General features: G+C 43.8%; 2 protein-coding genes across 4 annotated transcripts in view; one reads left to right on the top strand and one right to left on the bottom strand.

The window, feature by feature from the left end:
- vps35l (VPS35 endosomal protein sorting factor like) overlaps positions 1-11,167 on the bottom strand; it is a gene marked incomplete at its 5' end in the record, with an annotated part of 73,601 nt that extends 62,434 nt beyond the window's left edge. Inside the window, 2 exons of one of the 2 annotated variants that reach the window (XM_084322615.1) lie at positions 9,433-9,532; positions 11,151-11,167. In XM_084322615.1, the coding sequence (XP_084178741.1) occupies positions 9,433-9,532; positions 11,151-11,167 (117 nt within the window). Of the gene's footprint in view, positions 1-9,432; positions 9,533-11,150 lie in introns of those variants that run through there. The other variant, XM_084322616.1, reaches the window with a different exon arrangement.
- Positions 11,168-11,300: 133 nt separating this feature from the next.
- The window catches only part of zdhhc16b (zDHHC palmitoyltransferase 16b), a gene marked incomplete at its 5' end in the record, with an annotated part of 58,067 nt that continues 44,629 nt past the window's right edge, over positions 11,301-24,738 (top strand). The window contains 2 exons of one of the 2 annotated variants that reach the window (XM_084322677.1): positions 11,301-11,429; positions 19,318-19,431. In XM_084322677.1, coding sequence (XP_084178803.1) covers positions 19,397-19,431 — 35 coding nt within the window. The remainder of the gene's footprint in view (positions 11,430-19,317; positions 19,432-24,738) is intronic. The other variant, XM_084322678.1, reaches the window with a different exon arrangement.

Genomic DNA, 24,738 nt, shown 5'->3' with positions numbered 1-24,738 from the left:
TATTTTCATTGTACTGTACTTGTGCTTTATAATGACAATACATTTTAATCTGATCTAACCTAATCTAATCTAATCAGTCTCACCCTGCCAGATCAGTCTCACCCAGGAGGTCTCATCTCTTCATTTGAGTTTCTGTTTGCCTCAATGATAAAATACGTTTATTTTATTTTTTTTTATCTACTTTTTCTCCCATTTCGTATTGTCCAATTCTACCCTCCCCTGTCTCGAACGCTGTTAGGCCATGCCTCCCACTGGCCGGCTGCAATGTGGACGAAGCCTTGCATCACGTGTCCCCTCCGGTACACGAGGAGGCAGCCGTTGCATCTTTTCACCTGCACAGCGCGATCTCTCAGCGGCGAGGGTCTGCGTGGGAGGGACACGCCGCCCCCGTTGCTTCCTGATTCTGCTGCGCAGGCGCACCAACCGACCTGTAGGAGTCGCTGTCCACAACGTCCGATCCCCACCCACCAGCTTCCTACCCCTAACACTGCCAATTGTGTTAGTATGAACGACCAGCCAAGCTGGTAGCAATGGCGAGAGCTGGGCTCGAACCCAGCATCTCCTGCATTAGTGGCGAGCGCCTTGCCCACTGCGCCACCTAGCCGCCCCCAGATAAAATAAGTTCTTGTAAATCACTCAACATGTTGGAAATGGTGACGCAATCTTGTTATCTGATGTTAGGATCACAACTGTTTAGGATGCTGAAGTCAAGTTGGCTCCGGTCTATTGCTCCGGTCGGCATCCTCCTTTATAATTAATTATGCCTTGTAAGATTAAACTGGACTTTGAAGAAGTCTTTATTCGTAGCACACATTGCAACGTAGTCATGCAGAGACACACATAGGAACACACACATGCATTTTTTGGGGGTGATGATGGGTGACAATGAAATTTGTCATCCCGTCGTCCTTCCCAACAACGGCAACCGGGAGCAGACATGGGTTGTGGGGGGGGGGGGGGGGCCCAACCGGGGGTTTATATATACGTATATATATATACATTTAATGTGCTGAAGTTACCCAGTGCATAATACATTATTTACTTTATATTTGTTATGCTGTTAACTGTGCCTTGGTTAATTAATAACAGGAGTAAGGCCATGCAAAGACACATTTATTTCTATTTCTGTTAATTGTCTTGCTATAGATAACATATTTATGTAGAGTAATCTTTTTTTAAATATATTTTTTAAATAAATAATACATCCACAGAGCTTTTAGAAAGATGCTGAATAAAAGTATTGCTTTCCCCCCAAATAATGATTGATTAATGAATTTATCATTAAAAACATTTTCACTGGTCCAAAATGAATGTTGTTTACATGTTGTGTGCACGTAACCCCTCCCTACTTTTAAGTTTTAAACTGTAAAAACTTTACATAAGAAACATTTATTCTGGGTCATTACTTTGATATATATTGTACATTTCCTTAAATTTCTTACTTTTATTTTATTCATGCTAATGTTTAAGGAGTGTTAATTGTCTTGCTATTGAACCAGTCACACCTCATTATGCTCTCTGTTTAAGAAATGCCTCACTGGGCATTTTAATGAAGATATCTTCTTCCAAAGATATCAAGATATCCTGTTTATGTCCATACTCCCATGTACTGTATTATTTATGCTCCAGAAACCATACACTGATTCATCTGTCCACTCGCCGTGATGACTTGCTTCGTATAATACTGGACCATCACTCTAATATTAAGCTGGGCTACAGAGCCAAAGCACTAGCCCATCTAGGTCAGTCAGACCATGTATCCCTGCTTTTAATCCCATCCTACACCCCCATTAGAAAGAGTGCCCCGGCCATACCAAAGACAGTTAAAACCTGGCGGGTAAGCGCCACCCCACAGCTGCAGGACTGTTTTGAGAACACCATCTGGGAGGTCTTTGAACATGAAGACCTGGAACTGTACACCTCATCAGTGCTGGGATACATCAAGCACTGCATAGACTCTGTCACCGTGGACAAACGTATCCGGGTCTATCCCAATACGAAGCCGTGGATGACGGGAGAGGTGCAGCGTCTGCTCAGAGAGAGGGACACCGCCTTCAGGTCTGGTGATAAGGAGCTATACAGCACTGCCAGAGCCAACCTGAAGCAAGGTATCAAGAGGTCCAAGGCCGACTACAAGGGGAAGATTGAGAACTGCTTCCAGAGCAACAACACCAGACAGGTATGGCAGGGGGTCCAACAGATGACCAACTACAAACCCTGAACTCCTTCTTTGCACGATTCGAAGCAAGGCCGACGGAAACAGCCACACTGCACATCAACGCCACCCCTGAGGCGGTGCCGACAGAAGCAGCCTCACCACACTCACCAGCCCTCAGCAGCATCATCCTCACGGAGCACGAGGTGAGACGCACACTGAAGGGAGTGAACCCAAGGAAAGCGGCGGGGCCGGACGGTGTCGTGGGACGGGTGCTGAAAGACTGCGCTGACCAGCTGACGGGGGTCTTCACTAAGATCTTCAACCAGTCCCTGTCCCAAGCCATCGTCCCACCCTGCCTGAAAACCTCCATAATCATCCCGGTCCCAAAGAAGAACTCCATCAGTTGCCTGAACGACTACCGTCCAGTCGCACTCACCTCCCTACCTATGAAGGTCTTTGAAAAAACACTCAAGCCCCACATCATCTCTAGCCTCCCTCCCGGACTAGACCCCCACCAGTTCGCCTACAGAGCCAACAGGTCCACGGAGGATGCCATCGCCACAACTCTCCACTCTACCCTGTCCCATCTAGAGAGAGGGGGGGCTACGCACGGCTGCTCTTCGTGGACTTTAGCTCTGCATTCAATACCATCCTGCCTGACAGACTAGTGCCCAAACTCATGGATCTTGGACTAAACCATCCCCTCTGCCGGTGGTCCAAGGAGTTCCTGTCTGACCGCCCCCAGAGGGTCAGGATAGGCCCCCACACCTCCACAGCCATCAGCACCGGATCCCCCCAGGGCTGCGTGCTGAGTCCCTTATTTTACTCTATTTACACCCACGACTTCACCGCAGTCCACCCCAGCAACACCATCATCAAGTTCGCTGACGACACCACCGTGGTGGGCTGTATCTCAAAAGGTGACGAGACCGCGTACTGCGATGAGGTAGAGCAGCTGTCAGCCCTGTGCAAAATTAACAACCTGCAGCTGAATAAGCTAAAAACCCAGGAGATGATCGTGGACTACAGGAGGAAGAAGACCGACATACAGCCCCTGTACATCGACGGGGGATGCGTGGAGAGAGTCTCGTCATCAAATTCCTGGGCGTCCACCTGGAGGATGACCTGACCTGGAGAACCAACACCAAGGCGATCGTGAAGAAGGCACAACAGAGACTCTACTTCCTGAGAATACTCAGGAATTACCACCTTAGACAATACCTGCGGGGCGCCCCAGTGGCGAACCACATAGCACGCTCAGCCGCGACATGGGCGACCCGGGTTCGATTCCCGAACCCGTCGTTATTTCCCGAATGTCTTCCCCCCACTCTGTCTCCCATTCCTCCTCTGTCTCTCCCTACTGGACTGGCCAGTAGAAATAAAGCGATAAAACGCCAAAAAATTTATCTAAAAAAAGAAAAAAGACAAGACCTGCTTGTGTCCTTTTACCGCTGCTCCGTGGAAAGCATCCTCACCTACATCAACGTGTGGTTCCTCAGCTGCACAGCCGCAGAAAGGAATGCGCTCCAGAGGGTCGTCAACTCGGCCCAAAAAATCATTGGATGCCCTCTCCCCTCCCTGGAAGAACTTTACAACTCCCGCTGTCTTAAGATGGCAGTCAAAATACTTAGGGACCCACACCACCCTGGCAACAAACACCTCATACGGCTGCGCTCGGGCAGGCGTTTCAGCGTCATGCCCACCCGGACTAACAGACTGAAGTTTAGTTTTTATCCCAGGACCATATGTGCACTAAACTCAGCTAAAATTTAAAACAACAATCTACCTGCACCCCCCCCCCCCCCCACGCATACACACACAACACTAAGGGATAGTGCAATTATCTTTTATACCCCCCCTGTTTATGTTATGTCTGTTATGCCTTACTCTTGTTTAACTCGTCATCACTGTAAATGAGGGAAACCTCAGTGCTTTCACGAGTATAAATAAAGGTTTGAAATTAAATGAAATGTTTTTATATTTAATACTGTGTTTAGGACTGTGTTTTTATGATCTAGGACTGTGTGACGGCTAGCACCTAGCGCTGCATTTTAAATTTTGTTGTAACATTGTAACAATGACAATAAAGATCATTCTATTCTATAACACCGTACCTCTGTAACAATGGCAACTTAATTCCACTAAAGAAAACAAAACCAGTGTCTTGTTGTCTGCTTCTTACGCAGAGCCCCACAAGAGATAGGCCTCCATCACACCGGCCAGCCAGTAGCTATCTGACACCTGGCATTGAGGTAGACGACAGAGTACAGCAACTTGCAATGGACCTGGTCTACAAGATACACTACACCAGTAAGGTACCCATTAGGGCTGACCTTCGAATTTATTTTTGGCAATCGAAGCTTCGGGGCCGAGCTTCGATTTTAATTCGAAGCTTCGAATTAAAATTTTTTATTATTATTATTATTTGTTTATATATATATATATATATATATATATATATATATGTTTTTTTTTATCTTATGTTGTGGGACTTGTACAGCACTTTGGTAAACTTTGTTGTTTTTAAATGTGCTCTATAAATAAAGTGGATTGGATTAATGAATTAAGTAGCCCCTTTCGTGACTGTGACGCAGCCAACAAGGTTTCACTCGGTTGTGTGATTTAATTCAAGGTGGATCGCTGTTGTCGTTTGAACAACTTCAGATTTCATGGGAACTACCAATCCCCCAAATCAAGAATGTTTAAGATGAATGAAGTAAGATTTTGATTATTTGAAATATGGCCTGTGTAGACTAAACATGCACAGAATTATGTCAGTCTACAAGGTCCGGCAATGTAGACCTTGTAGACTCCACTACAGACCAATTATCAGTGAATGTTCATGCATTTTTAAGAAGGGCTACTTCCACAAAAAAACAAAGAACTCACCAAAACATCTCAGTAGCACCTTATCTAAATGTTCTATTTCATATATGGAGATTCATATTTATTTATGTATTGCATGCATTTCTACATTGTATTTCCTATTTTGTTTATTCATCCCAGTATCTTTCTTTCTTATGTGTGGAATTCTACAAGGCATTTACATTTACATTTAGTCATTTAGCTGACGCTTTTATCCAAAGCGACTTACAAGTTCTGTACGACAGGTCATCAGGAAGGATACAACTCTATCAGCTGAGTAACAATGTTCATCAAAGTGTTGCGTGCTACAGTGTAGGTTAGTTTATTAGGACAAGTGCATGACAGTATGGTTAGTTAGGGTTAGATTTCTTTAATTTAATTTTTTTAATTTTATTTCAGATAATGGTTGAAGAAGTGCGTCATCTGATGAAGATGATACACTCTTTTCTGGACACTTTTTGTATCACAAACAGTACTGTATTTGCAAATCTGGTATGTCATAAAATTCAGATTGGACGGGATTCGGCTGTCCTAACTGGGGTGGGTAGTTCATTCCACCATTGTGGGGCAAGGACTGAGAATAGGCGTGTAGGTGGTGTATATGTGTTTGAGGATGATATCCTTCAAACAGGCAATAGTGATGATATCACCTCCTGGTTTGGGAATAGCACTGCACAAGACCGAAGCAGACTACAAAGAGTGACACGTTCAGCCGAACGCACAATTGGAGGGGGGCTCCCCACCCTCCAGAACATTTACAACAAGCGCTGCAAGGGCAAGGCTAAGAGAATCATTAAAGACTCCAGTCACCCGAACAACTGCCTCTTTGAACTGCTGCGGTCAGGCAAGAGATACCGGAGTCTCAAGGCGAGCACAGAAAGACTCAGAAGAAGCTTCTATCCCCAGGCCATCAGGCTGCTAAACGAACAATGAATGAACACTACACAACAACAACCACCAAACGCACACAGCACACACATCCACACGCACACACTCACTTTAAACAAACACACTGTAGCACCCACTCCACACACTTTATAGCACACACCCACTTTAAACAAACACACTGTAGCACCCACTCCCCACACTTTATATTTATTGATGAAGGACTGCACTACAACTCGTACACCTTACTGTAAATTGTACCTAAATTGTACCTCATCCCATTTCTGCTTTGCACTAGATAGTACTGTACATTAGTACACTGCATAGTATTGTATATTATATGGTAACTCAGAACATTGTACATATGTCTATACCGAACACTGTGACCTCATTTTCTTCTTCTAAATGTTATTTGATACTATCTTGTCTAGCACAGTCTCTGGAGCGTAACAGTAAGAAGCATTTTGTATGAAAGTATTCTGTACTTCTGTATGACAACTATTAAAGAAACTTGAAACTTGAAACTTGATATAATTTGGGCAGTGCTGAGCTGGGTTACTTTCCTCCAGTGTATTTGTCCCCATGCCCCACCCAATGGCCCCATGCACACACACACACACCGAAGTAAAAATAAAAATAAAATAAAAAAATTTGAAAAAAAGAAATTGATTTATTTTATTATTATTTTTTTTAACTTCGATTTTTTTTTAATGTTCGAAGCTTGTGCCATCGAACGAAGCTTCGAAGTATTTAAGACAGCCCTAGAACCCATGTACATGTCAAAATACTTCCCAAAGGTCAATGAATACCACGACCACAACACCAGAGGGAGCTCCACAAATCATGTCAAACCCAGATTCGGCTCAAACAAGGGACTAAACACATTTCGCAATTATGCCACATCAATGTGGAACGCCCTACCCACAGCTGTAAAGGAATGTGAATCACTACCCACTTTCAAAACCACTCTCAAAGAGCACCTACGGGAGACTGCAATTCGAAACTGGCCCCTGTAAATGTCCTAACCCAACCCCCTCCAATGTACAGAAAATGTCCTAACCCAATAATACACGAGACGTCGATAATCCAATGTACAGTTACCCCCCCCCCCCACCCCCCCCCCACCCAACCACATCCAAGTTTCAAGTTTCTCAAGTTTCTTTAATATTTGTCATACAGAAGTACAGAATACTTTTATACAAAATGCTTCTTACTGTTACGCTCCAGAGACTGTGCAAGACAAGATAAGTATGAAATAAAATAACATAGTAAAATTAGAAGTAAAAAAATGAGGTCACAGTGTTCAGTTTAGACATATGTACAATGTTCGATGCAGAATAGACGTAGTTACCATACAATATACAATACTGTGCAGTGTACTAATATACAATACTATATAGTGCAAGGCAGTATCCAATGTAGTTGAGCTGTATTGTGTATTGTACCCATTCTCAAATCTGTTAATAAAGTTTTCAATCAATCAATCAATCCCCCCCCCATCTCTCTGAGTGGTTGTCTCGTAGTGCTGACTAAGGTGGTGGATGTCTCGGGGTCTTGGCCAAGATTGCAGTGACTGTTCTACGTGCACCACCAAGGCCATGGATCAGCTTCTTACCGTCTTCTGTCCGTGGTCTGTCAACGTGATTTAGACGTGGAGTTCATTGCTGGGTTAAGTACTTCTATTCTATTCACATAATATGCTTACTAGTTACTACATATATCTATCTATTCTATTCACATAATATATGCTTACCACTTGTATCTATTGCTATGTCCGCCCATCACAATCACGCGAACTGTCTAACGCCTGTCCCCCTGTCTCCGGCTGTCTCGTAGTGATGACCGGAGTGTTGGACGTCCCGTGATGACGACCGAGAGGATGCAACCCTCTCTGCGCCGCCCCCCTGTCTCCCTGTGAGTGGCTGTCTCGGAGTGATGACCGGAGTGTTGGACGTCCCGTGATGATGACTGGGAGGATGCGAACCTCTCTGCGCCGCCCCTTTGCCTCAAATAGATACGCTATCAGCTCTATCTTTAATCTTTGAAAATGTTCAGTTGCTATCGCATGCACATACTCACACATGTGAGTGCATGCTTTACCAACTGCTCGCCTGTTTTACTGCAACACTACTATCACCGACATCTAAGAAGGGAGATCCCCCCTTGAATGGCCCTTCTAAGGTTTCTCTCCTCCACATTGCCTGTGTTGCATTCATTTTAAATGTTTTGGTCTTTATGGTGTTTTGTTCTTGACCTATTGTGATGTTTCTTCTTGACTTGTTTAAAGAAGACGTGTCCGGTCCATGGGGACATTAACGCGTGTTGTCGGGCCTTACAAATAAATGTGATTTGATTTGATTTGAGTTACGTGCACGCAATATGTAAACAACAACATTCATTTTGGACCTGCACAATTTTTTTTTATGATTCATTCATTAATCAATATTTATTTGGGGGGAAAGCAATACTTTTATTCTGCACCTTTCTAAAAGCTCTGCGGGTGTATTATTTATTTAAAAAATATATTAAAAAATTACTCTACATACAATTTTTATCTATAGCACCTTTAACCTCTTAACGTTCTGACAGCCCGCCTGCGTCGCAGCACATTTGCCCTCGTTTGATGGCGTCCCGCTGTTTTAGTGTCTCTGAACCAATACATTGCTTGAAAGCTAAGATGACGCCGTTTGATTGACATCCTACTTGACCTATTATGTGCTTCCAATTTCGGGCTATAAGACCAACAGGCAACAAGCGTCAGTGTAGAAAAAGTTTGTTTGCAAAATTCAGACGAGAACACTGAGTGCTATTGTAACTCTATTATTAGTATTACTAGTATTACTATTAGAAAATTCAGAATGTTTCCTTTCAAAAGAGGCCAGACTCAGGTATGTGCTATAAATGGTTCAAGAATAGCTTTCAATTTACTTTGGGTATGCAATCAACAGGCGTTTTATGCAAAATTTGCAGGACTGAATGTATTTTTCAACAGGTCATTTGTAATTGTAACGGAATACATTTAAATAGAGTAACCCTACCAATCCTGGTGACGAGGGGTCATGAGACACTTTTGAAATGCACCCCAGAATACTGAGCCACTCAAATGCCCCCAAATGAATGCATGGACAGAGGGAGGGAGGAGACTGATGAAGATGATACACTCTTTTCTGGACACTTTTTGTATCACAAACAGTACTGTATTTGCAAATCTGGTATGTCATAAATGTATAGATGTAGCAGTACTGTCTATCTCTATGTCGTGTGTGTCATATATGTTATGATGAATTGAAAATGGGGGACCCTGATGTAAACAAGACGAAAGTCTTTCTCTGGTCTGCATCCCCTTAACAATTGTATGTATTGAGCTGTACTGTACTGTACCCATTCTGCAATCTGTTAATAAACTTTTCAATCAATCAATCAATCAATCAATCAAGCAATGATGATGAACGGTGGGAGGGAGCAGACTTGGTCTTGGTTGAAGGAGACATTACTACTAGATGCACTGTGGGTGCTGTACTCACAGTGATGGCTTTGAGAGGATGGTAGTCTCCAAACTCGACTGGCACCAGCTCCAGTTGGCAGCTCTGTACCTCTGCCTCATATCTGCGCCCGCGGGAATGCCTATAGGAGACAAGACATGTGCCAGACCTTGGGTCAAAATATGCATTGAAATCTCCACATAGGTGGGGTTTACACTCCAGGGGCAGACAACATTTTCCCATCATATAACAGTAGCTGAATGTATTTTAAACATAGCCTACAGAACACACATCTGTGATATCAGAGCCACACCATGAGTCTGTGAAATTACCTACCTGGGTTCCATCCTAGAGGCAAATCTTTCCTGTGACAAAATGGCATCCAATGTAATAAAAAAAGTCAACCAACTAACTAGATTCTTGTACCGGATCTCCTCTCTGGTAAACAAGAATACCCTGAAGACTCTGGCAGGAGCACTCATTCAAGGGTACTATGACTATGCGTGCACCTCATGGTACCAAAGCACCTCAAAGGCGCTTAAAACAAAATTACAAACATCACAAAACAAACTGGTCAGACTACTACTTGACCTGAACCCCAGAACCCACCTCACCCCTGCCCACTTTGGCTTAGAGTAGACGACAGAGTACAGCAACTTGCAATGGGCCTGGTCTTCAAGATACACTATACGACCGGGGTGCCCATGTACATGTCAAAATACTTCCCAAAGGTCAGTGAATACCACAACCACTACACCAGAGGAAGCTCAACAAATCATGTTAAACCCAGATTCGGCTCAAACAAGGGACTAAACACGTTTCGCAATTATGCCACAACAATGTGGAACGCCCTACCCAAAGCTGTAAAGGAATGTGAATCCCTGCCCACATTCAAAACCGCTCTTAAAGAGCACCTACGGGAGGCTGCAATTCGAAACTGGCCACCATAAAAACGCCCAAAACCCCCACCACCTCCTAATAGACAGTCTCCTCCCCACCGCATGTATATATTCCCTCCCCGCCGTATGTATATTTCCCTCCCACCCACCCACCCCCTCCTAATGTACAGTCCCCTCCCCATCATATGTATATACTCTGTCAGGATCTAGGGGTAACAGTACTGTATATTTGAATACCGCTTATGTCACAAATGTATCAGTACTAAATACCTATATGTCCCTATGCCATAAATGTCATGTATGTTGTGTATGTCATAAATGTCTATATGAAATGAAAATGGGGGACCCTGATGGAAACAAGACAAACGTCTTTCTCAGGTCTGCATCCCCTTAACAATTGTATTGAGCCGTACTGTATTGTACCCATTCTGCAATCTGTTAAATAAAGTTTTCATTCATCATTCATTCATTAATTCATTCATGTGGAATATCTTTGCCTTGCAGGTTAGAAAACATTGCACACATAACCTTTGCTAGTCCAAACCCTAATTGTAACTTCAAGTGTCCAAAGACAAGACCCCAGTAATAATGCCCTATGATTAATAAGCTATATATATAGCAGTTATAGTCATATTATGTTGCATGTGACTCGTATTGTTGATATAATCTGATCATACAAGGCAACACAGGAAAATAACACGTTGGTGTTGTTGTCACTTTTGGGCGACAACAAATAATTAAGCAATGCGTGCGTACACGTGCATTATGCTGTTCAAGTGTTTAGCATGTCCGATCAGTATGTGCAGCAATGTAGATCGTTTCTGACTGCAAATCTAATTTGATAAGCAAAGAGCATCTTACCACTGTACCGCAGCCATTTCTACACAGTCATGTGACGCGTTGGACACTTCCTGGTTGAGCACCAAACTACATTTCCCAGAACCCAACGCAACCCAACGCGACCCAACGCTTTCCACCCAACCAAAGGAGCGGCTAGCTAGTAGAGCGACACTGAAGATGAAGAGGCGGCTCTGCTGAGCTCCAGCTACAATGGAGATTTCACCTGCTGACAGTTTATAATGACCATGGCGTGGGCGTCAGTGTAGAAACACAGCCGGTCATATCGTTTCACCTGGCAAGGTAAGCGTGTTTAAGGTTGGTTTGCTACGGCAGCCAGGCAGCCCATCATCACATAGATCAACTAGCTAGCTTACAACGGCTGGTTATTATGTTATTTATGTGTTACTTCCCCGGTAGCCGTTAGCATGTGAGGAGACCTTCGTGAGGGTTTACTGTCTGTCACACGAGATGGCCATACTACTCTGAACCAATTACATACGTTTATATATACGTCACGTGTATATATAACGTTATACCTACACACACACACACACACACACACAACATGATTTGTGGAGCTCCCTCTGGTGTTGTGATCGTGGTATTCACTGACCTTTGGGAAGTATTTTGACATGTACATGGGTACCTTGGTCGTGTAGTGTATCTTGTAGACCAGGCCCATTGCAAGTTGCTGTACTCTGTCGTCTACTCTAAGCCACCCTAGGTTGTCAAAGTGGGCAGGGGTGAGGTGGGTTCTAGGAGTAAGGTCAAGCAGTAGTCTGACCAGTTTGTTTTGAGATGTTTGTAATTTTGTTTTTAGCGCCTTTGAGGTGCTTTGGTACCATGAGGTGTGTAACTGAGGGGTTACACAACCCTGACTGTATTAAAGATTGTGATAGATTAAACCACTGCTAGTTATGTACTTTAATTACTGGCCAGACAGTACATCAAATATAGATGGTGAACACCCACAAGAACACGGCATTGACACAGAAATACTATTGGAGGGTAATTTATTATTATTAGGCAACGTTAGGTTACAGAATGAGAATTAGGGTCGCGCTTGTATGGCGAAGAATATACGTAAAGTCAGTCAAGAGCATAAGTCACTAAGAATAGCAGGAATCCTACGATGGGTCTAAGCTGACGCCACCTGTTGTATAGTAGCAATTATATAGGGCAACACTGGTACCGACTGGAGACAATGGGTTCCCTCCAGGGTGTAAGGCCTGGAGGGTAGAGGAATGTTCGGGTACTCCGTCTGATTCAATGAGGAATAAAGAGACTCCAGGTACAGGAGTCGGTTCTTGTAAACTCCCTTGATCAGCAGCAAAAGCAATAATTGTAATCCAAAATGCCCGACAGCATTGATGACAGCTAGCCAGCCCCGTCCACGAGGCAGGCCCGAGTTGTAATCCTCACGAATCCCAAACGATAGTGGAAATCAACGATACTCTTCTCCGGTGGTCACGTCCCAAATCAATATAATCCAACCAGGAATGGTTCTGCAATCGCCGACGCCGATTCTCCTGTGTACATGTCCAACGGTTCTCCGCCTAGGACTCCTCGGGTGTGGGCGACGTATTTAGGCCACACAGCCTGGTTAAGTGCACTAGCTAAAGACACGACGAACCGATGGGTAATGCTACACACGGAAGAACTGTGGCCGCACGATATACAATAAATGATCGACTATTTACTTCACATTAGATTAAGTCGAACTCAACGTTACTTCATTAAACTCTGACACTTTTACCATTCTATTCGCACGCGGTTCTCAATGCTCTGTTTAGCCGCAAGGTTGCTCACTTCACTGTATCACCGAACTTGATGAAACAGCTACTTAGACGAACTGATGAACTACTGCTGTTTACACCTGCACCAATATATATACTTAAGTGAATATCTAGTCCCAACCTCAGTCCTTGTCTCGTATTACTACGCTGACTCCGGGCATGTTCTGACATGCCTGCAGTTGTCTTTGAACTTGCCGTTGGGGGCTTGCGCGCTGGCGCCTGGGGGCGCTGTCCAATAGGAGAGCGAATATTACTCTGGTCTGAACGCAGGTAAAGGGATATTCCGTGTATATATATAAATAATATACAAAGTATATCAAACGATAAATATATATTCTCAGTTTAATCTGGCCCTTCACAACAAGGTGCAAGCATAGTCGTAGTACCCTTGAATGAGTGCTCCTGCCAGAGTCCTCAGGGTGTTCTTGTTTACCAGAGAGGAGATCCGGTACAATAATCGAGTTTGTTGGTTGACTTTTTTTTATTACATTGGATGCCATTTTGTCACAGGAAAGATTAGCCTCTAGGATGGAGCCCAGGTAGGTAATTTCATCTTTCCTTGTGACAATATTGTCACCCACTGTAACGATATGTAAGCATATCGGTCTTGCTGAGTTTGTTATTTGAACCGAAGAGAATGGACTCTGTTTTGCCCATGTGCAATGATAGTTTATCAGCGAGCCATATGCAGATTTTGCCTAGTTCCGAGCTGAGTTTTTTTTCAACCTGTAACTTGTTCTTGTCAGAGACCAGCAGGGCTGAGTCGTCTGCGAACAAGAACAAGTTGCAGTCACAAGCTGACGACATGTCATTTGCATAAATTAGGAACAGTAGCGGTCCTAGTATGCTTCCTTGTGGAACACCACAGCTCACTGTGAGGGGGGGGGGGGGGGATGCGTGTGTATCACTTCCGTAACGGATTTAGTTGGATTTCGGTTTCCGGGTTCGCCTGATTGGCCGCGACGGCCACGTGACACGCCGTGGCCCGCCCCGCGGCAGCGCGCTGCTGTGTTGACGCTCGCGGCGGAGTGGACTTGACCGCGAGGCTGGAGTTCACTTCCCCTTTCACATCGGTGCAGTCATCAGTCATCTAATAATATCGCGCCACGCTGCTGTGCAGTCATCAGTCATCTAATAATATTGGCGTGTCCCTTTTGTCAAGAATCACTTGTATGGTAACAGTCTCTGGAGCGCGCCAGTAAGAAGCATTTGCACTGCAACTCGTACACCTTACTGTAAATTGTACCTCATCCCATTGCTGCGTTGCACTATAGCGTATTGTATATTGCTACATTGCATAGTATATTGTATATTGTATGGTAACTCAGTTACTTCTATTCTGCATCGAACATTGTACATATGTCTCTATACTATTTTATTTCATACTTATCTTGTCTAGCACAGTCTCTAACAGTAACAGTAAGAAGCATTTTGGATAAAAGTATTCTGTACTTCTGTATGACAACAATGTATGCCTTTCAAATGTTAAATGATAAATGATTAAATGATACACACTGAAATCTACGCTCTCTCATAAACAGCAGCGCGTCTGCACTCAGAAGATGGCGCGACAATATTGCTCTGGCGTTGAAGTGGGAAAGCGGCAGTGAAACACAGCAGCGTGTAGCGGCGCCTTGCCGCTTCTGCCGCTGCCGCGGGGGCGTGCCACGGCGTGTCACGTGGCCGTTGTGGCCAATCAGGCGAACCCGGAAACCGAAATCCAACTAAATCCGTTGCGGAAGTGATACACGCGGGGGGATAGGGTGCCGTTTACCTCCACCATCTGTTCTCTCCCCTCTAGGTAGCATTGCATCCATCTCACTGATAGACTATCAAAACCCATTGCTTTTAGCTTGTCAATCAGAATGGAGTGATTGACAGTGTCGAAGGCTTTTTGTAGGTCCAGCATGACCATGCTGCAGTATTTGCCCGCGTCCACCTCTTGTTTGATGTGGTCGTTCAAATAGAGAAGGCATGTGTCAGTGGAGAGGGATGTTCTGAAGCCAGATTGGAATTCGTAGATTAGATTTTTTTCCGCTAGGTACTTTTCAATCTGTTCGTAGACTATTTTTTCCATGACTTTCGAGATGGAGGTAAGAATAGAAACAGGGCGGTAGTTGCCTGGGTCTAATTTACTGCCCTTTTTGTGCAGAGGGGTCACTCTCGCAATTTTGAAGTCCTTGGGGACGTGTCCCTGTTTTATGGAGAGGTTTATTATGTGTGTGATGACTGGGGCGATGGCGGCTGCTGAGTCTCTGAGGAATTTGGAGGGGATGTTGTCATGGCCAGTGGCCTTGTTAGGTTGGAGGGCGCTCAGTTTTTTTAGTACCTCTCATCGGTTGTTACCATTTCCAGTTTGAAGTCATCTTTGCGGACCCCTAGGTTTTTGTTGTAAGCTACTATGTGTTCTACCCCATAATGCCCTGAGTGGGAGGGTAGTTTGTTTACCAGTGTTGTGGCTATGTTTGTGAAAAAAATGTTTAAGTAATTGGCTACATCTAGCTTGTCTGTGATGAGTGTGTTGTCCGTCTTTATGTTTATGTTTGAGAATCTGGTTTTTAAGTTTTTTACTGCAGCCTAGTTGATTGTTGAGTAATTTCGCACACACACACACATGGGGGACCCTGATGTAAACAAGACGAAAGTCTTTCTCTGGTCTGCATCCCCTTAACACTTTGAGCGCCAGCCGTGTTTTCCTTTTTACCCCCTTGAATGCCACCATCCACGGCCAATGTTAACGTTAATAATCGCCTAATCTATGTTCTAAATTATGGCTATGTGTCTAATCTGCCCGTCGCTTATCAAATAATCATTTTCCAGTCAACATTGGCAAGGCAGATTATCTTTTTATCGCTTCATTTCCGTTTGATAGCATTTTGAAAATCACCTGTTTTCGGGGAAAAAACAACCCATGCCTATGATAATCGCCTTTTACTGGAATATTCCAGAACGTTGTCATTTGTCGGCCTATTTATGAATAGTTTTCAAATAAACGCTAGATGATCGATAGTATTATGTGTGCGCACGCACGCTCGTGCCGTGGGCTGATAATCGCTGCTCTTATTTCCTCATGGCTTTTACAGTCAAAACAGCCATATCACATATCACATAAACGCTTATAAACGCGAGTCTGATTATCCTAACACTGATAACATAGATTCCTTCCCTGAGGTCAGATGGTATCCAAATGGTTTATTCCAATTTCCGATCGCCATTCGAAAAAATCGATAATTGTATTCATCCATCGTGTGTACAGTATAATCCATATTCGCCGTGGCTCAGAGGCTCCAGAATGAACTCTGGTAGACCCCGGCTGCATCAGTGAGAAGTAAAATGTGGAGTCAGAAATCCGTTCTCCCATTCACTTTCATTGAGTCCATTCCAAAAGGGTGATTTACCATCTGGGAGACGATAGGGGGCGCTTTTTTCACATCTGAGCGCCGGCGGTCCCTGGATCTCCAACGATAGGCTCGCGTGATGCAATATGATTTCAGATAGCTAAAAAAAAAAAAAACAGAGAATACTCGTGACGTGGCATTCAACGGTCGGGGCATAAACCCGAGAAAAGCCGTGAGTGGCATACAAAGTGTTAACAATTGTGTGCATTGAGCCGTACTGTATTGTACCCATTCTGCAATCTGTTAATACAATTGTCAATCAATCAAACACACACACACACACACACACACGCAAGCACACACACACACACACCGCCCCTTTCGTGACTAACTTTCGAAAGGGGCTAACACACACAGTAGTAGTAGTAGGTCAGTGGTAACACAGAACTAACGTTATCTTAATATAGATCAAACGAGTGTTTTTATGTTGCAGTGATGGTTCCAGATGATCTGGTACCTGTCACTTGGTAAACGAGACACAGGCGCTTGTTTTGATTGATTGATTGAACATTTTATTAACATATTGCAGAATGGGTACAATACAGTACGGCTCAATACACACAATTGTTAAGGGGATGCAGACCAGAGAAAGACTTTCGTCTTGTTTACATCAGGGTCCCCCATTTTCAATTCATCATAACATATATGACATACATGACATACAGGTAGACACTAGTACTGTTACATTTAGACATTTATGACATACCAGAGTACAAAAAGAGTCTAAAAAGAGCGTATACATTTGAGGGGGAAGATACTTTACATTGGAGGTCGGGTGGGTGGGGTGGGGGGGGGGGACTGTACATTGGAGGTGGTTGGGTGGGTGGGGGGGGGGGGTAGGTACGGTAGGCGGGGTGGGGTGGGGGGGAACTGTACATTGTAGGGGGTTGGGTTTGGACATTTACAGGGGCCAGTTTCGAATTGCAGTCTCCTGTAGGTGTTCTTTTTTTTTAAACTTTATTTATTTTTTTTATTTTTTAGCGTTTATCGCTTTTTCTGGTCAAGCATGACCGACAGAAACAGGTTGAAAAATGGGATGTAGAGCAGGGGAAGACATTCTGAGAAATGACGGCGGGTCCGGGAATCGAACTCGTGTCCCCCAGATCCGTGACGAGCACGGTTTTCCCCGACGCAGAAATAGCGCCGAGATATGCGGTGAGCTACGGGAGCTCCCCTCCTGTAGGTGTTCTTTGAGAGTGGTTTTGAAAGTGGGTAGTGATTCGCATTCCTTTACAGCTTTGGGTAGGGCGTTCCACATTGATGTGGCATAATTGCGAAACGTGTTTAGTCCCTTGTTTGAGCCGAATCTGGTTTTGACATGATTTGTGGAGCTCCCTCTGGTGTTGTGGTATTCACTGACCTTTGGGAAGTATTTTGACATGTGTACACTGTACAAATGTACAATAACACTATGAACAATAAAACTATGTAACAAACCATCAAATACACTCACAGCACACACATCCACACGCACACACTCACTTTTTTTTATTTTATTTTTTTTTGATAAACTTTTGACCAGTCGGCTGGTTCTTTTAGCGTTTATCGCTTTTTTTTTTTTTTTTTTTTTCTGGTCAAGCATGACAGACAGAAACAGGTTGAATGGGGGGTATAGATCGGGGGAAAGACACTCTGAGAAAGTACGGCTTGTCCGGGAGTCGAACTCGCTACCCCAGATCCGTGACGCGCACGGTTGTCCCCGACGCCGAAATAGCGTTCGAGGTACGCGGTGAGCTACTGGAGCTCCCCTCACACACTCACTTTAAACAAACAACTCACTGCAGCACCCACTTTACCCACTTTATTTTTTGTAAGATTTCTTTTTTGGCGTTTATCGCTTTATTTCTACTGGGCAGTCCAGTAGAGAGAGACAGAGGAGGAATGGGAGACAGAGTGGGGGGAAGACATTCGGCAAATAACAACAGGTTCGGGAATCGAACCCGGGTCGGCCGTGTAATGTGGTTCGCCACTGGGGCGCCCTACTTTACCCACTTTAGACACTTAACACACTTTATATTTATTGGTAAAGAATTTGCACTACAACTCATACCTCATTACACCTTACTGTAAATTGTACCTAAATTGTACCTCATCCCATTTCTGCATTGTACTGTATATTGTATTGTAACTCAGTTACCTTTCTACTCTGCATTGAATATTGTACAGTATGTATATTGAACACTTTTGTCTACGTACTTTACTTTTATTTTATACTTATTCCATACTTATCTATTTTTATCTAGCACAATCTCTGGAGCAAAACAGAAAGAAGCATTTTATATAAAAGTATTCTGTATTTTTGTATGACAACTAATAAAGAAACTTGAACTACATGGGTACCTGAGTGGTGTAATCAATGTATCTTGTAGACCAGGCAGATTGCATGTGTATTTGTGCTGCTCCTGCCTGCGCTACAATCATGTGTTGTTTACTCTGTCTGGGGTACCTTGAGCGACGACAGTGTCATCATCACTTTATAATTCTGTCTCAGGGATGAGTAACGTGAACCTTCACCAACATAAGGTCAGGAGGACTTGTTGTCACTCCTCGAGGTCTGAGTTCTAATAGGCTGTGTGATGATGTCTCACTTAGAGGCGGGTCAGACACATGTTGATATCATCAGTCGTTGCTACTACTAGCATACATTTCCCATTGGCCTCTGCTCACACACAAGTGCTTGCAAGTGATCATAAATCGACCGTCGGAACAGAACTTATTTTCACTGTCATAGTGAGATATTTATTCACTCACACACAAAATGGCGGAGGGGCTTAAGTGTCTAGCTCAAGGACACTTTGACATGCTGCCAGGAGGAGCCAGAATCAAACCCTGGAACTAGGGCTGGGCAATTAATCGAGTTTCAATTCAAATGACAATTTTGGCTTCCCACGATCATTAAAACAAGATAAGCGGGATAAAACAAGTATTGTGCCGCATGTCGCGTTGCTCTCATTTTGTCTCGTGTTGTAAATGCATCGTACCCTTCCTTCACAGCGGTGCAGTAGTTTCGGCTCGTGTTGAGAGGGAGGAGGGAGCCATGGCGCGTTTCTTTCAACTTGTCAACTTATAGAAGATGACAGAAACGCAGCCTTTGGGTCGAGAAGAAAGGTAAAACAAATTCAGTTGTCATGTGATGTTCTCAAATTAATCAGCCAAATCAATGAGCAATCATGTTTGATAATCATGATTTCAATATCAATCAAAATAATCGTGATTATGATTTTTGCCATAATGGAGCAGCCCTACCTGGAACCTTCAGATTACCAGACGAACACTCTACCATCTGAGCCACTGTCGCACTGTTGTCTCATATGGACAGTTTCAGGCTGAGGGAGGGGGTGATAGTGGCTCAGGAAGTAGAGCGGTCATCTGGTAATTGGAAGGTTCTCTGTCGGTGTGTGAGTGAATGGGTGAATGTGAGGCACAAGTTGTAAAGCTCTTTGGATAAAAGCGCTATATAAATGCAGTCCATACATACAACCCGCACAGATTGCCAGATGCAAGGTTGCTTTGAGAGAGAGAGAGGGGGGGGGGTGTTGAGAGTTGAGAGAGAGAGATTGAGAGGGAGATGGAAAGAGAGAGGAGACAGAGACAGAGTAAAGCTTATTACACTGGCAGGCAAGTCTCTCTCTCAATGTCTCTCTTCCCAGATAATAATTAGGCCTATGGGTTGCCATAGAGACTGCAATGCCCTTCCGTGCCATGCTCTCTTTCCCATCTCTCTCTCTCTCTCTCTCTCTCACTCTCTTTCTCTCTTTCTTCCTACCCAGCACCAGATTAAAAGATTTGATGCCTTAAGACTAGTGGGTTCGGAGCTGTGTGTAGAGACTAGACTAGCCTATATGCACTGCTAAATATATTAGGCCTACATTAAAATCTATCCTGGAGAACCCCTCCCTCCTCTATGAGGAGCTGGCCAAGGTGAGGAGCACATTCAGCCATATACTCCCCAACACACCACTAACCCCCTCGGCCAGTAGCCACCAGGCTCCACAACCATGGGCATGTACTGGTCTGCTTCCAATAGATGGAGAGCTGTTGGAACTGTTTGACTGTCAACTACCTAACCCTGCACAGACTCTGACATTTTTATTGTTACGTCAAAACTCTACTCTGACTCTGACATTTTTATTATCTATATTTTATTGCCATTTCTATTACCCTGCCTGTACCTCCCCTCCCCTGTGCTGCTATGAGACCTGAATCTCCCCAAGGGGATCAATAAAGGAAGACTTGACTTGACTTGAATCTGTTGCTTCAGTTTACTCTTTGACTTTTAGGGATAATGGACCGATATAACCTTTTCAGTCCCGATACCGATACCTGGGCTTTGGGTTCTGATCCATTACTTTTAACGAACGGTATAGATTTGGACTGCCATTTTGCGGTCATTGGACAAAGATTATGTAAGGGATAATGTATAGCTACGAGGTCATTGTCGCAAAATAATTGACCGACACTGCGTTCTGGAACACCGAGGCGCAGCCGAGGTGTTCTAAATGCAGTGAAGGTCAATTATTTTGCGACAATGACCGAGTATAGCTATACATTATCCCGCTTATTACATGGCTAACTTACTAACAATATACCTAATTCATTTTACACCATCGACAAGACGAGATCAAATCAAATCAAATTTATTTATAAGGCCCGACAACACACGTTAATGTCCCCATGGGCCGTACATGTCTTCTTTAAACAAGTCAAGAAGAAAACATAATAAGTCAAGAACAGAACAAGAACACCATAAGGTCCAACAAATTTAAAATAAATGCAAATAAATGAAAGAATGCAAGCACTCCCAGACATACCCCACGCGAAGGTAAGGAAAAACTCACTAAAACCTAACAATAGGGAAAAATGCTCCACAGGCAGTGTGGAGGAGAGAAACCTTAGAAGGGCCATTCAAGGGGGGATCTCCCTTCTTAGATGTCGGTGATAGTAGTGTTGCAGACTAACAGTTGGTAAGCATGCACTCAAGTGTGTAGTGAAACACAGATGAGTGCATGCAATAGCAACTGAACATTTTGAAAGATTAAATATAGAGCTGATAGCGATAGCAACTGAACATTTTGAAAGATTGAAGATAGAGCTGATAGCGGATCTATTTGAGGCACAGGGGCGGCGCAAAGAGGGTTGCGTCCTCCCCGTCTTAATCACGGGACATTCAACACTCCGGTCATTGCTCGGAGACAGCCGGAGACAGGGAGATAGGGGGCGGCGCAGAGAGGGTCGCGACCTCCCCGACATCATCGCGGGACGTCCAGCACGCCGGTCACCACTACGAGACCTCCGGAGACAGGAGGGCACACAGAGAGGGTCGCATCCTCCCGGCCTTCATCACGGGACGTCCGACACTCCGGTCAGCACTCCAGGACAGCAACTCACAGGGGGACAGGGAGACGGGACAGGCGTTAGACAGCTCGTGTGATTGTAGTGGGCGGACATAGCAATAGATACAAGTGGTAAGCATATATGTGAATAGAGTAGATATATGAAGTAAGCATATTATGTGAATAGAATAGAAGTACTTAACCCAGCAATGAAACCGCGTTGACGCACCAGTTGCAGACGCAGTTGTTCTGTGGCTCCTCTGTCATCGCCGGCAGGTGTGGACTTGATTGAGCCTGATGTAGTGCAGCTGTGCGAGATAAAGCTGGGAACGAGGTTATAGCTTTCGTGACTGCGATCAAAATGCTTGATTGTGATTGGTCAATAGCGCTCTGTTGCCCCAACAGCGGTCATTATTGCGCGTTGCCCATAGCAGCGGTGAATTATCAAGAAATAATTGACCGCTGCTAGGGGTAACGGAGCGCTATTGACCAATCACAATCAATCATTTTGGCGAATGTTAAAACGCCATGTAATAATGAGATATAATAAATGTTTCCCCATTAGAGAAATTTAACGTGTCAAAAATGCAGCAAGTCACTTTGTTTAGATTTCTGGCACGTTGGGTGTGTTTTCTGGTATCAGATTTTAGTATCTGGGGGGGGGGGGGGGTGATTCTCCAAAACCAATATTCTATTTTCTAAATGGCACTAGGACAGTAGGCCTGCGTGCGAAGCGAGCACGTGCAGCGTTCTTTTTGGGCGGGGGGGGGGGGGGGGGGCTTTTTAATGTTTTTTGTTTTTTTTTGGTGATCAAATATTGAATATTGAACTATAATAATCAGTGCAGGAGCTCACTTATCCTTGAAAGACACTTTTCACTTTTATCACTGACTTAAAAGGCCCATACATCTCCATAAATGTTCAGGGGGGAGGGAATAAGTGCTTACCCTACAGACCCCAAGACGTGCTGTATATTCTTTATTGTTTAATATAAATGCATTTTTTATTCCAATCCCGATTTGTATTTGAGATTCCCAAATCCCATCGGACTTGACTTCTTCGTGTCCCTCAGTGAGTGTAATACCAGCATTCAACTGTATGCGCCACAGCGGTTTCTATCATCATCATCATCATCACCCACGCTGTCCGTGGAGAGGCACGCTGATGAGGCCGTGCAAACTGCAATGGAATACGGGGCATCTCTCTTTCTTTACCTAATATTTAGATTCTATCCTGACATTTTTCAGTTGGATGGGCAGTCTATATGCGCAACGGTAAAAAAAAATATATATATATATTCTTTTTAACACATTGGTTGCCAGCCGGATATGACTATTTATCATGCCACCACGTTAATCAATGGGAGAACGAGCACATTTGCGAACGCATAAACTATATCTTAAATTATGTGTCTAATACACCCGTCGCTTATCAATGACTTGCTTGCAGTCAACATGTACGAAACGGATTGTTTTTTCATCAGTACATTTCCGTTTTATACCGTTTTTAATACGAGTATAGTTTCGGAGAGTTCTAGTAATTTCAGAGAAATTCCGCGAAAATAGCCATTTACTGGAATACACAAAACACGTTGTCATTTTCCGGCTGATTTATGAATAGTTTTCAAATAAACGCTAGATTATCGAGAGTATTTGTGTTCTTATGCACGATACAAAAGCGGGCTGAAAAATCATTTATTCGTGCCGCGCTCAGCGCCTAACACCACACACACAGACACACGTTGTGAAATCTGTGAAAAATAACTCTGATTAACCCAAAACTGGTAACGTAGATTCCTTACCTCAGATCTGATGTTCTGCAAAAAGATGAATCCAAATCCAATCGCCATTCCAAATATTGATCGCGTTTATTGATCCAACGTTATAGTCCGAAACGCATAATCCAAGCTGCTTCCAGCCTCGCCAGTGAATCTGGTAACACGACACTGCTTGCCAGAGATAGGAAAATCCTGGACCGGAGTATTTCTCTGATGCACTTTTTCACTCAATCCAATCCAATGATGTGCATTACCATCCGGGAGATGATAGGGGGCGGTATTTGCCCTTTTTTCGAGCTCAGAGCCATTCCCAATGATAATGTCAGGCTGGACGGATGAAAAATGAATGGATATCGCTAATAAAAGAAATAACGATTAAATAACGAGAAATCTCGTTATTGGCAACCAACACATGGTGGCCAACAACAAGATTTCTCGTTGTTGGCAACGAATGTGTTAACACTTTGAGTGCCAGCCATGAGAAATCTCGTTAGTTCATGCCATGCGTTGAGTGCCAATGACGAGAAATCTCTTTTTTTTTTAATCGTTATTTCTTTTATTATCGATTTCATTTTTCATCAATCTAGCCTCACGTTACCATTGGGACTGGCTCTGAGCTCGAACAGGGAAAATACCGCCCCCTATCGTCTCCCGGATGGTAATGCACGCATTGGATTGGACTGAATGAAAATGCATGGGGGAAAGAAAATCCACATTTTACTTATCAGGCATGTAACCCGAGCCGATTGCATTCATTGCCGACCCTCAGAACGGCGTGGAATATGTGTTTCGAGTACCCAGCGTTGGATCAATAAACGCGATCGATATTTGGAATGACGATCAGGAATTGGAATAATCTTTTTGCAGAACATCTGATGTGAGGTAAGGAATCTATTTTACCAGTCTTGGGGTAATCAGAGTTTTTTCTTCACATATATCTCAACGTGTCCCTTATCTGTGTATGTGTGTGTGTGTGTGTGTGCTGACCAGAAAATAGATAATCGATTTTTCAGCCCGCTTCTCTAGCGTGCATAAGTACACATATACTATCGATAATCTAGCGTTTATTTGAAAACGATTCATAAATAGGCCGAAAAATGACGGTGTGTTTTGTGTATTCCACTAAAGGGCGTTTATCACAGAATCTTTTAAATTTTAATTTAAATTTTAAACTCTCACCGTGCAATCCATTCTTTGTGGATCTAGCCCACAGTATTTCTGACACTGGGAATACATTCCCTGAGATTCATAGATGCCCCTAGAATCAGATACCAAGAACATGCAAATGGACCATATAAAAAAAAA

The sequence above is a fragment of the Notolepis coatsorum genome (genome assembly GCF_963971535.1).
Source record: "Notolepis coatsorum genome assembly, chromosome: 10".
NCBI classification, from domain to species: Eukaryota; Metazoa; Chordata; class Actinopteri; order Aulopiformes; family Paralepididae; genus Notolepis; species Notolepis coatsorum.
This window is presented reverse-complemented; position numbering and strand designations above follow the sequence as displayed.